This window comes from Argiope bruennichi, chromosome 4 (assembly GCF_947563725.1).
Source record: "Argiope bruennichi chromosome 4, qqArgBrue1.1, whole genome shotgun sequence".
Lineage (NCBI taxonomy): Eukaryota > Metazoa > Arthropoda > Arachnida > Araneae > Araneidae > Argiope > Argiope bruennichi.
In genome coordinates, this window is record NC_079154.1 from 83,848,422 (window position 1) to 83,861,591 (window position 13,170).

The 13,170-nt window shown below is 26.3% G+C and overlaps 1 protein-coding gene across 4 annotated transcripts in view; it reads left to right on the forward strand.

Moving 5' to 3' along the window:
• Positions 1-2,562: 2,562 nt before the first annotated feature.
• LOC129966737 (dystrophin-like) overlaps positions 2,563-13,170 on the forward strand; it is a 249,446-nt gene continuing 238,838 nt past the window's right edge. For all 4 annotated transcript variants that reach the window (XM_056081284.1, XM_056081279.1, XM_056081286.1 and 1 more), the window contains exon 1: positions 2,563-2,662. In XM_056081284.1, coding sequence (XP_055937259.1) covers positions 2,578-2,662 — 85 coding nt within the window. In that variant the 5' untranslated portion in view covers positions 2,563-2,577. The remainder of the gene's footprint in view (positions 2,663-13,170) is intronic.

A 13,170-nucleotide genomic window follows, 5' to 3' on the forward strand; every position in this document is an offset into this window, starting at 1 on the left:
TCTGAGTTATAGCATTCACAAACAAACCGACCGACAGAGAAATATAATTCCAAAATTAGTATGTTTTTCAAACTTAGGGGGACTAGAGATTCATTGAAAGCTGAAGTAAAGTATATTGGTAATGGCGATATTTTCTTTTATTATATTTCGAGAATATTAAAAAAAAAATTTTTTTACAACCTCATAAAAATTAGTATAAACGGCTTGAGTTTTTTTCACTTGCTGGTAGAATTATTGTATAATTAGAATATTAATATTACCTTTGTACATATTTGTGGTAATCTCTAATTATCTGATAGATAATCTCATTCCCTAGTCCTTTTAGGTATAATTAGCAACAAATATTTATATTTATTGCTCGTGAGGAAAAATACAAATTAGTTATTGCAAAGGGAATCAATCTTCGAATGATTTGAAAAAGTAGGACATATTTTCCTGTACCAATGTCAAGTTGTCGAGTGCTTTGTTAGGACGACATTTCATTTAAAGTATTATCATTAAGATCCCTATTAATAATAATACTTTAAATATAATTCTTTCAACACCACTATCCTATATAAGGAATGCCAAACTGAAGAGTTTTTTTTTTTTTTTTTTGAGTAAAAGCGAGATTATGGGGAAGAATGTCAAATTCATTTCAAACTTTTAGCTCACATTTAAAAATTAAAATGTTAGCTACATTTCTTCCAAAATATGGCTTGATCTGACCCTTCGTTGATATGGGGTTTAAATATCTACTGACTTGCTCCTTCATAAAAGAACATTGCAATAAAATTAGATTGGAAAAGGAAGTGACGAAATCATTAAAAAATGTCAGATAACAAGCTTTGTCCCGAATGCATAGGAAGACAGTCGGCCGACATAGGATTCTTTAAGTACGATAAGATTATTTCTGAAAGGAAAAGGGACAGAAATACGTCGTGATACAATTGAGAAAAAAGTAAGATGACATTCAGTATTATGTTGTGATAATCGTTGCATGTAAATGTATTTCCTATGAAATGTTAACAAATATTTTTAGTTTGAGTGTCTTAAAATACTTTGTGCATTTTTAAACGATCAAAAATTTACCATTTTTTTCTTTGATATTCATGATCCGATGTAATATTTTTTGGATATAGTTATTACATTTTTCTCTAACAAATTACTAAGCTGCATTAAAATAAGATTTGAGAAGCACTATATAAAACACCAATTTTTTTTAAAGTATGAATAATATAAGAAATATTTTTTGTAGAATATAATATGAGATAAAATTGCCATTAATATGAATTGTTTCAAGAAGAACATTTACATTATACTTGTCATATGTAAGTTATGAATATACACTATAAGTAGAGTCGTAAAATTCATGAATTATGATTTATAGAAAACATGTATTTTTCAGTTTTCATAATATTATCAAAGAAAGTAATTTTAAAAAATTTCCTTGGTTTAATATCTCTCATCCAAATGCATACTATAATGAATTTTCAAATTATTTTTTATTTTGCTTTGATGCGTATTTGCGTACTTATTACAAAAATATATTTCAGTTAAAACTGGTGTCGCATTATGGAGATAAAAAGTCAAGCAGCCATGCTTTAAACATAACAAATGAATTATTTCTGGCAATTTTCTTCCTTCAATTTTCAATACATTCAAAACTGAAAAATATTCCAGATTTTTGTTTATAAAAAAGGTATTTAATCATTTAATGACAACATTTTTTTAAATAATGTTTTTATATAATAGTCCCGATGGCATTTTTTATTAAAATTGCTGAATATTAAAAATAAACTGTTAATAAATTTTTTTAAGTTTGAAAATTATCGTTTTCAGTGTTGTACTCATTTTAAGATACAGTTGCTTTTAATTCGAACTTTTGAACAAATCGAATTTCTAATCTGGTGTTGCCAACTTTGAATTAACCAAATTCTAAAATGATATTATCTAATATGATTAATAGTTTAAGAATTCTTTTTTCAAGCCTAAATTCGATTCAGAAAATTATTTTGAAGTGAAACATTTTAATAAAATTTGATAAATGAAAATAATCAACTAATTTTATCACCTTTTCATTGAGAAATGTCTTATTTTACTTCTATGTCCGTTTTGGAGGAGAAAAGAAAACTTTTCATAATAGATTAAATTTAATTAATTAAAAGATAAATAATGATACAATAAATGGAAATATCCATAAATAATGAATGAATAAATAATAATCAATAAAATGAAATCTTTATAAATAACGAATAAATAAATAATAATGAATAAATGGTAAAAATTCATACCGTTGAATATTTTTGTTTCCAAAATAGAGACTCCTGGAAATAGTTAAATAATTCTTTTTTCAAGCCATAATTCTATACCACTAGCAAAACCCTCGTCTCTTTTTTGCATCAGATCTAGAATCAAGCTGTTCTAAATGGGCACAGAGCCCCTCCCACTTCATTAAGACTCTATTAAGGTTCGTTAATAGTGGATGGCTGTACAAAAGCCTCGTTCCAGGAACAGCAGTTTCCGACGGCCACACCAGTCCGCTCCACAAAGAACAGACACTTTTCCCGACGTTTTCGAATTACGATGTGATAGTAAATGGCCAATCTTCTTGCAGGTTTTTGGATGGAGCAGAGCCGGGACGAAGAAGACTTGCTGTCGCTGAAAATAAAAACCATCAAATGTAAGTAAATTATTTTGTATTTTTTATTTTAAAATTTTGGAATATCTGCTATGTTTGAACGATCATAATTTTTTAATCTTCCAGCTGCGTATCCCGCGATTTTCAGCGTATTGGCAAACAGTCCATTTTTTATTGCATCCCGCATTTTTCGCAGTTTAGAGTGTTTATTTTTATGGTGACAGATTTTTATTATATCATATTATTATTGTGTAATATATAGTATCAGTTCACTTTGTTTGAAAAATATTTGAATTTATTTGCAAACATTGCATCTAAATAGTGATTTTAAAAAGAATACGCAGTTAGAGGGTTAAAAAAAAGTTATTATGAGAAAGTTGTGAGTTGTGTCTGTTCTGGAAGAAAAGCTTTGGATCATTCGTAAGATTCGATTAAGTAGAAGTTCGTTTTTTTATTATGTTTTACTTTCACAAATATTTGAAGAGGAAAAAAAAAACTCTTAAAACAAAAATTATTTTATAAAAATAATGTTTTATAAATTAATTATAATTATTTTATAAAAATAATTTTAATTATTTTATAAAACAATTAAATTATTTATATTATTTTATAAAATAATGAAAATAATTTATAATTATTTCATAAAAATAAAAACGTATACTACGCAATTAAGAGGAAAATTGTTAAATTGAAAAAAAAAGTCAACTGCATATTAAAGATGAGATGTTAAATTAGTAATTAAAATTTCAGAGCTATTTTTAATGGGCCACAAAACCTCTAAACCTATGATTTTTTCGATATTTTTTTATTATTTCATTTGATAGCCGAAACACTTCTGAAAATTTTTTAGTATTGTACATATGTGTACGTTATTTATTTTAAAAGATATAGTCAAAAATGTCAAGGTCATTATTGATTTTTCACTCAGAAACGTTTACTTTAAAATCATTTTTCTCAACACTACATTTTCAGAGCTTGTGTGCAGAATTAAACAAAAATGGTTCATCGTATCTATATGAAATTTTCTAAGTATGCTTATGCACATATAATAAAGAAGGGCATGCAAAATCAAAGCATTATTATGTACACTTTTTTGCTTACTAATATAATAAAAATGTTTTTTAAAAGCGTTTTCATATTTTAACAACATGAAAAGTAAAATAACTCCAGTAAATCTATATAAATATTTATCACATTACATGATTATCAAACTATATATTCTTTGGGAGTAAATTGGTGTAATATTTATTAATATAAGTTGATTATTTTCTGAAAAACTCTGCGCGCAAGCAAATTCTGTCTTCGACAATTTATACAGAGCATATTTTGTTTCATATATATTTTAATTATTGCAAATTATTTCATTGACTTAAAAATTCATAATTATAAGATTAAATGTTTTATAAAATTGTGGCAAAAATCTGTTAAGTTAAAGAATTTTTTTTCTTAGTTAGGGAGAGTTGAATTTAACTTTCGAGGTCTGTTTTAATTATTAAATGTCCTATAGATCTTAATTTTTTAACCAAGCAAAATTTTGAAATGTCAAAAGTATTGACTTTAAAGTTCACAGACATCCTAGAATGAATTTTTTCATTGTACAATTTTGATGTTTGCTATCTACCTTTCGGAAAATTATCGTTACATGATTTTTATACGAATTCGAAATGTTATTCATTCAATTATCATATGTATTTTAATGGCAGCTATGACCATGTGTACATGAATGAATTTTTTAAAAATATTTATTTTTACATGATGGGGTAACAAGGTACGTGTGAATATAAAAGCCAGAACTAAAAATCAACATAACTGTGTACTATTTTTATCTTAATTTTGAAATTCGACAAAATTTTGAAATTCTAATAATATTATATTTAAGAAAAAAAAATTCTGAAAAAAAATACGAAACTAATTTTAACTTAGGCTCGATATAAAATGTTTGATGAAAACATGCTAAATGTTTATTTATCTATTTATATGGGGAGGTAGATAATATAAATTTACTATTATATCATACTTCATACTATTATATTATATTTTGTAATTAATAATCATTTTCAAAATATCGCAGATAGACAACTCGGACTGTATAAATGAAAATTTCAGTTTATGCAGATGAAAACTTTCATAGGTCTAAAAGCGTGCAATTATTTTAAACGGAAAATCTTATCGAATTTTCTGTTCCTCATTATATTCCTCATTCCTCATTGAGTGTTTTTTATAGGTGAAGGTGCTAAAAATGCATATGTTTGTAATAAGTTTTGTTTTAGTAAAACGTTTCTATCACCCTCCAATTGTAAGGAATTTTTCACTGATAAGTTTTGGATTATATATGTTATTGAATAGCAGTTTTAACTATATTCCATCTTTTTACGTACGTTTTATCTACATCTACATTTTTTTTACTTTACAGCAGTAGGACGCATGATAAAAGAATAGAAAAAATATTTACATCGTTACATTTAAAAGTACTTCGATTGGATTTTCCAATAACTCCGGAGTACATAGTGATGCAGCAATAGAAATGAGAATTTATAAAATTAAACTTCATCTCCTTCATCTGAGATAAATTAAGCTCTTGAGATAAATGAAAAATCGTATATATTTACTTCTGAAGAATTAAATGATTTCGAAAGAAACTTAAATTTATATAAAAATAACATTCAGAATTACTTTAATCAATATTGAAAAATCGAAATTGTCGCAAAAAGGACACTAATATGAGCATTTTCAGAAGTCGGCATTATTATTAGTAATAATGCCATAAACCATTGTTATTACTAACATTAATATTACTAACGTGCCATCAGTAATATTCGGTCCCCCCCCTCCACAGATTACGATTTATGTTATTGTAATGGTATAAACGGCTTAGCATCTGCTTTAAATTATCACTAAAATGTCAGAAAAATGACGATAATGATTCAAAAAACGAGCTTGAAGTTTCTGCTACTCCATAATGGAAATGGTAAATAATGGAAATTACAGTCTCGTCTGAAAGCTTTCTTATGAAAGTAATTCTTTTTTATCACAAAACTTCTCTTTCATTTTTCTAAAATTTTATAAGCAATGTAGTTTTTTAGTGTTTTATATGTGTTTTAAGCTTTGTAAATATTTATTTAACCCTTTATTAATACTAAAATGTCATATACCAAAATTTATGTGGTAAATGGATTGGATAAAAGCTATAAATTTGCGATTTTCAAAATTTTGTGAGTAATGGAACTTTTTTAATGTTACAGTTTTTTTAACACATCCTAAAACATAAAAATCACTTACTTATGCGGATTGGGAGTCTTGTTTACCAATGTTATTGGCATTGAAAGAAATCTTTACTTTAGAGGAATCTTTGTTAAGCGTTCTTTTATCCTTTGACTAGTTTATTGGCAAATTGTCAGCCACCATTCATTCCGCAATGTTTATGATGCTTGCATATTTTAATTTAAATTTTTAAAAAGTAAGTTTAAGTGTAAATTGTGTGTTTATTTATTGATTTTTTTTTTGCTGTCTTTCTATCAGTTAATAAAAGACATGTTTACAATGTAAATCATATAAAGGATTGTCGAACAAGGAACTAAAAGTAAAAATAAATGAATTAATAAATAATGATGTTTAAAGGAAAACAACAAAAATACATTACCATGCTTATGATTCATCTAAGATTTAAAATTTAATAATAAAAGCTGTCTTAAAAAAATTATTATCTTCGAAAATATAAGCAACTATCACTTTACTTGATTTATTTTACTTGAATTCTAAAAGGATATCAATATATTTGTTGGAAAAGAGTCATAAAATGGATATTTGTGTGATAAGGGTTTAAAAAATAGAAAGCAGGTAAATGGGATTTGCTAAAGGCAAGGAATTATTTCTCCGCCCCGGCTAAAGTCATGCCGGCGAGGAGACACTTGTGATAGGATGTTATACTCTATTCTATAGAACAGTATATGATATACATCGCATATGTGATTCTCGGAAAAAAGTTGAATAAATTTTTGAGTTTTGTGAGACGCACAATCTATTTTTTAATGAATAAATTGATTAAGAATTGAAGTCTTTACTTTAAACAAAGCATAATTTATCGATTGATGAATTTTTTTAAAAAAATTACTGACATCTGAAAAATGAACATTACATTACCAACGCTAACACAAACAGTCTCATTCAGAATTAATGTAAGCACATTTTTGATTTCTTTAAAATAGTTATTGTTGCAATATTTAATGTTGATTCATATCTTGTTTCATATTAAAGGGTTTTTACCTGGTAAAAATTTATTTAAAACAACAATTTTTACAAGTAGATGAGAAAAAAAACTTTTGGAATAAAGTTTTATTATAATAATGTAAAAAGATTCCTGAAATCATAAAATTCGAATATATAAATGAAATTTTTCTAAATAAGATAATTTTTTTAAATATTTCTGGTTATAATATAAAATTAATATTACATTTTACCTTCTATATATTTTTTTAAATATCAGATTTTTCCTGTTGGATACTATACAGTTTTCAAAAACATTTAAAGATGCCAATCTGAAACATTTTTTCTACGCTTTTTAATCTTACATTCATAATTCATTATTACAAATATTTTAGAATTTTGAAATAATGTTTTTTCTCAAATGTAAACCAGATGATGCCACCTATATGGATTCAAATCTAATTTATGAATTAACCGATAATTAAATTCTGAAAATATTAAAGCAATATATTATCATTAGCAACACATAGGTGTATAAAATGTGAAAACTCTAGTCATCAAGAAGTGAATGAACAATCATTAACCAAAGTTTACATTTACAAAAACGAATTAAGTTAAACTTAATAAAAGTATTATAGAAAAAAATTCTTTATTCTACAATCAAAACCAAAATAATTAACAATGTATAAATTTTGGTTTTTAAATTAACTTTTGATCCTCAACTTATTTGCCATAGGTATTAATTACACCATTTTTTGTATCTCGATCTTTACGATTTCCTCGGTAAAATATTTTAAAATTTTAAATTGAGATAGAAATTAATTCATTCTATTTTAGACGCGTTACATCTGTTTTATTCATTATACCTATGCTTTTCCGTGATGAAATCTAATCAATCAACGTCACAGGCGAAAGGAAAAAAATATTCTGTTCTACTCATTGTTATATGTCATATGCCATCTAACCACACGTAATCTTGCATTTACTGTTACTTTATGCTGTTTTTGCCGCCAGCAAGAGGCGTAACGGAATCCAAAATGGAATTGTAGCGTGCACAACGAAAGCACGAATCGGATCTATAAAGAATATACGGTATCAAATAAAATTTGAACTTTAATGTAAAAGCGGAGTTAATGGAAATTCATCTAGGCCAATAACACGCAGGCTGATTTCAAATTTTTCTTATGTAAAAAAATATAAAAAAGTAGGTTGAATCACCTAGTGACAATGTTGGTCACTGAGTTCATTTCGTAATTCACTATCTTAAGTTTTTCTTTTTCTTTTTATACCGATTGAATGAAAAGGCATTAGTTTAAAAGTAAAAAAGAGACAATTTATTTTAATGCATACACTTTTACGATAGGTTTAAAGATGCACAACCAGTAAAATATTTTCTGTTATTGCTGATGTCTAAAATTAAAGCTTGACTTTAATTAACTTCAAAACTTTATTTAAAAAAGTCAACCAACATATTTTTAAATGAATATGTAATTGTATTCCTTTTGTGTGTTTTATAATTTTTTTGACAGTTTTACCTAATTTTCCTTTAGTTTTCTTTCTTACATTCATAGCTTGTTTGAACTTTTGCTTTTTAATTTTTTAATTTTTCCTTCTCTTGTTGCTTAATGTGCTTTATTTTTAACCATACGTATTTCGCAGTTTGGTCAAAGTTGGCTCATCTATACTTATAATAAAGCTCAATGTGTGTGTGTGTGTGTGTGTGTGTGTGTGTTGGCGCTCTACAGGCCAGGTCATTTGACATACAGCTATCAAATTTGGTACATGTATACCTTACAGGTCGGGAATGTGCACCTGGGGTCCCTTTTTTTGAAATTTTAATTAGAATTTTAATTATTAATTAAAAACTAACTTTCCCGCCAAAAAAAATCTTCCATTTTCCCCACCGCCAACTTTTCCTCCAAAATAATCTTCCATTTTCCCCAACGCCAAATGATTTAGGCGTTAGTTCTTTTTTTCTCCCAACAGTAATGAGGCTAGGGTTAAGATTTTTCGGCGGATTATTTCAAACGATTCTGTTTATTTTCTTAATGTTTTATGCATTTAAAATTAAACATTGTTAATTAATCCATGTTTCAGATTCACTCTGAAGTACTTTTGAATTAAAATAACACAGAACAAAGAAAATTAAAAATGTATAATCTGCATAGCGTTACCCCAACTGGAGTAGAAAAATTCACGCATTTGCGTTACCGTAAAAGGCGAAGAAAATTCACGCATGCGCACTGTGTTCTGATTGTTGGCATGGCAACCATTATCAACGGACGATTTAAATTACTTTTAGGTTAGTTGTATGCTTTTGTAAGTAAATTGTATTTATGTTAGTTATATATTTTTTGTATATGCTTATAGTTTTAAGTACATCGTTTTTTAAGCAGTTTTTTTTAACCTGTTTTCAATGATTTAAATTATTTTTAGGCTAATTGCATGCTTTTGTAATTAAATTGTATTTATGTTAGTTATATATTTTTTGATATATGCTTATAGTTTTAAGTACACCGTTTTTTAAGTAGTTTTTTTAAACCTGTTTTCGACCGATTATTTTAAACGATTCATTTTATTTTCTTAGTGTTTGATGCATTTAAAATGAAACATTGTTAATGAATCGATCCGTTCATGATGAATCTGAGAAAATTTTGTTGACAAATTCTTGAGATATTATATAAATTAAGAAAGATATTCTTTAGTGCCCATAAAGTTTAAACGCTCAGTGACTCTATTATCAGTAATCATATTATTAAAAAAAATGCTTTGTTTCAGTAAAAAATATTATTATATTAATTGCAGATTAATCCTTTACACTTTAATTTAAAGCATAAATTCTATGAGGGGTAACAGAAAATGAGAGAGATACATATCACGTTATGACTGAAGGCCTTTATAATATTATGAGTGAATTATATGACTATCAAAATTTGAAGTTTTAAAATATTTTGCTGAAGAATCTATTAAAGTTGGAATTGTATAAAATATTTAATTATTAAAATTTTAACGAACATTAAGATTGGCGAACCGGCTGGTCGCCAAAGGCGGCTAGTGTGCCAATAAACCTCAAACCATAAACCTAAATAGATTTGCTCAATAATAAACAGGAAATAAATAGAAAATTAAGAAAATGCGTTGAATAATAAATAAGGCGGTTTGAAGCATCTAAAATAGTATGATTTGCATGTCTATCACAGTTTTAAGTTTAAAAATATTTTGGTAAAGAAGCCATTAAATCAAAATTACAAAAAAAATATTTATTTGAAATTTTTAGCAACTACTAATATTAGCGAGCCAACTGTCTTCAAAGGCGGCTAGTAAAAAAATATTTTTACAAATTATATTTTAAAATGCTTAAAAAATATATTACCTAACTGAAAATAAATCAAAAATTAAACTAGTACCATTGAAACCGAAACGTTCTTGAGATTTGGGATGAGTGAAAACTATTTTCATGAAATAGGATCCTGGCTGTAAAATGCCAAAATTTTACTTTATTTTAATCATTTAAAACTTCATTTATGATGCCAAAAACAATCTATTCGAGCTACGCACAAAATATCTTTTATTATCATTAGAAATAATTGCTCAAAGGCCATTTCTACATTTAAAATATCTGTTATTTGTAAAAAAAAGTAGCATATTTTTCATGAACGCTAGCTAAAGCTCTTATTGTAACTTGCCCCTTATAAAAAGAAATGAACTAATATTTCTGAGAAACTTAACAAGTTACATGTCTGTTTTTCTTATGCATATTTGCGTGACTCACGTGATTTATGAATGGTTATTGCATTGCTCATTAAACCTCGTTAGGAAACATAAATAATATGCACTGTAAGCATTCTTTTTTTAAACTTACAATTTACTTCACAGATGCGTAAAAAACGATCCAATACAAGAAAATCGTCACACGATTATTATTTCAAGTCTGACTTGTTGTTAAGTTAACATTTTATCATTAAATTCTTTGTGGTTAAACAAAATTTATATTAGATAGTGAAAACTAGAGAAATGTAGTTTTTCTTAAAATTAAAATGTTACTTTATTTATTTTTATTAAAAGGTTTACTCGTGTGACTAATTGTGACACATCTGGTTCAGTGCAATGTTATATGCTATGCGTTTACTAAAAGGGGAAAAATAAATTATTATATTTCATCCTGAAAATATCATCCACATTATAAATATAACCCTACTAAAGGAAAAAAGTTGTCATATAATGATATCACTTAATTTACTTTAAATCCTAATTAATTTCTCATTTTTATTCTTGAATGAGTCCATGTTATTTTATTCTAAAATTTTCTCTTATTTGCTGATCCAAATTCCACTTTTTTTCATTTGATTATTGCCAACATGCGTTCTAAAGATTGTTTTTTCTTTGTTTTCCATGCCGCGGACGAAGGGATAAAAAAATCCTGATGCCTACACAGTTGTTTAAAAGATACTTTGAATTTCCTTTCCTAAGTCGAGAGTACGTGTACCAAGTACGCGTCAGAAAAATCCCTATCAGAATCTCATAGTAAAATCACTGAAGGGAAACATTTCTGTCTCTTTGCTCTTGTGATCTAGTGCGAACATATGAGTATCCCCTTTCGCGCCCCCTGTGTACAAATTATGCCTCCCGTGCTAAAATAAATTGAACTTCATTCAAAATAATCTATTCTTTTCGACATATTTTATATATATATATATATATATATATATAATACTTGTTCTGTACCTGTTGTTAAGCATAGTATTAGACACATGAATAGTGTTCGAAAATATCTTTTAATTATAGACAAGTCAATTTTATTCTGATTAGAAACAATCTGGAAGCCCTTTGAAAGCCGTTTAACATCCTAACATAAAACAAAGGCTAAACTTTTTAAAATAATTTATAGAGAAATATACGCTTTATATCCATTATTGTGGATTCAGAAATACAATAGAATAATATAAAAAGTATTAAATAAAATTTGGTGAATTTCGGAAAGAGATATTATCAGATTTCAGAGAGCCATGAGCCTCTCTAAGTCAAATATCTTCTTTGGCAGCAGTAAATTAATAGAAGTAGGAATTATTTTGTTAATTATTTTATTATTATTTATTTATTTGTTAAGAAGAAAACGATATGTCGTTAAATATCAGAAATTGCTAGATACATTTGCAACTTGATTTATAAATCAAATTTATTAAAAATGTAAATCATGTTAAAATAAACTGATGCATGCCCATTTAAACCATTACTGTAATGCATTATTATAAAGATTTTCATTAAAATTACTTGTAGCTAATGAAAATGTGGTCGTTTGGAATCATTTCCCATTAGCAAGCATTTCGGATGTAGTTAATCCAAATTATTTTTAAAATTATATTTCCATAATTTACATGTTTCAAAATTATTTTTGGAACGGCAATTTTTATTTTATTTTTTTATGACTTATATTTAAAAAAAGAACCGCAAAATGTTTGACGTTTGAGGGCATATTACCCTCGAACATTTTTTTACTTTGAAGAAAAATCGGTTCTCTGCATTCTTTTCAGGACAGAGAAAATAAACAAAACCTTTCCTTCCAAATTATAATTTTTTATAGATAATAAAAAACATTTCATTGTTTTCAGTAAATGTTCTTAAATTTACCTTTAGGAAATTAATAATAAAATTATAATATTAAAATAATTATGGAAAATATTTTAGCTCATGGCCTTTATAAAACTTTTACCTTAATATATATATATATATATATATATATATATATATATATATATATATATATATATATATATATATATATATATATATATATATATATATATATATATATATATATATATATTAGTTTCAACAAAACTATTTGAAATTGATTTGCCGAGTAAAATATAAGGGCTACTTTCGGGAAAAAGGTTGAAGAGCAATTTACTATTTTTTTAGAACATAACCAAATGTTAAATGAAATAAGCGCCGCAAAATAATTATTTTAACTGTATTACCTTTTGTTAATATTATGCCAGGAATATAAAGAATGGACACCTCTACTGAAAAATTCGTTTTCGTTATAAATAAATATTTCTATATTTTTTTGTTTTCCAAAGAACGAAATTTTAAACCCTTGAAGCAGAAAAGATAAATAGCCTCTATTCATTTAGCCGAGTTCTTAACTTGACATAGTATATTAGCGACTGTATCTTGATAAAACTCTTTCAAACCGACATATTTTCCTCTAATCTGATTTTAGCTAAAGTTTCTAAAAGAAAATAGCATAAAATGAAAGCTTAAAATGTAAAATATTATTCCTACACATAAAAATAAAAATAGCCGTTTTGAAATGCGATATTAATTTTTTATCATAGAGCAACTGA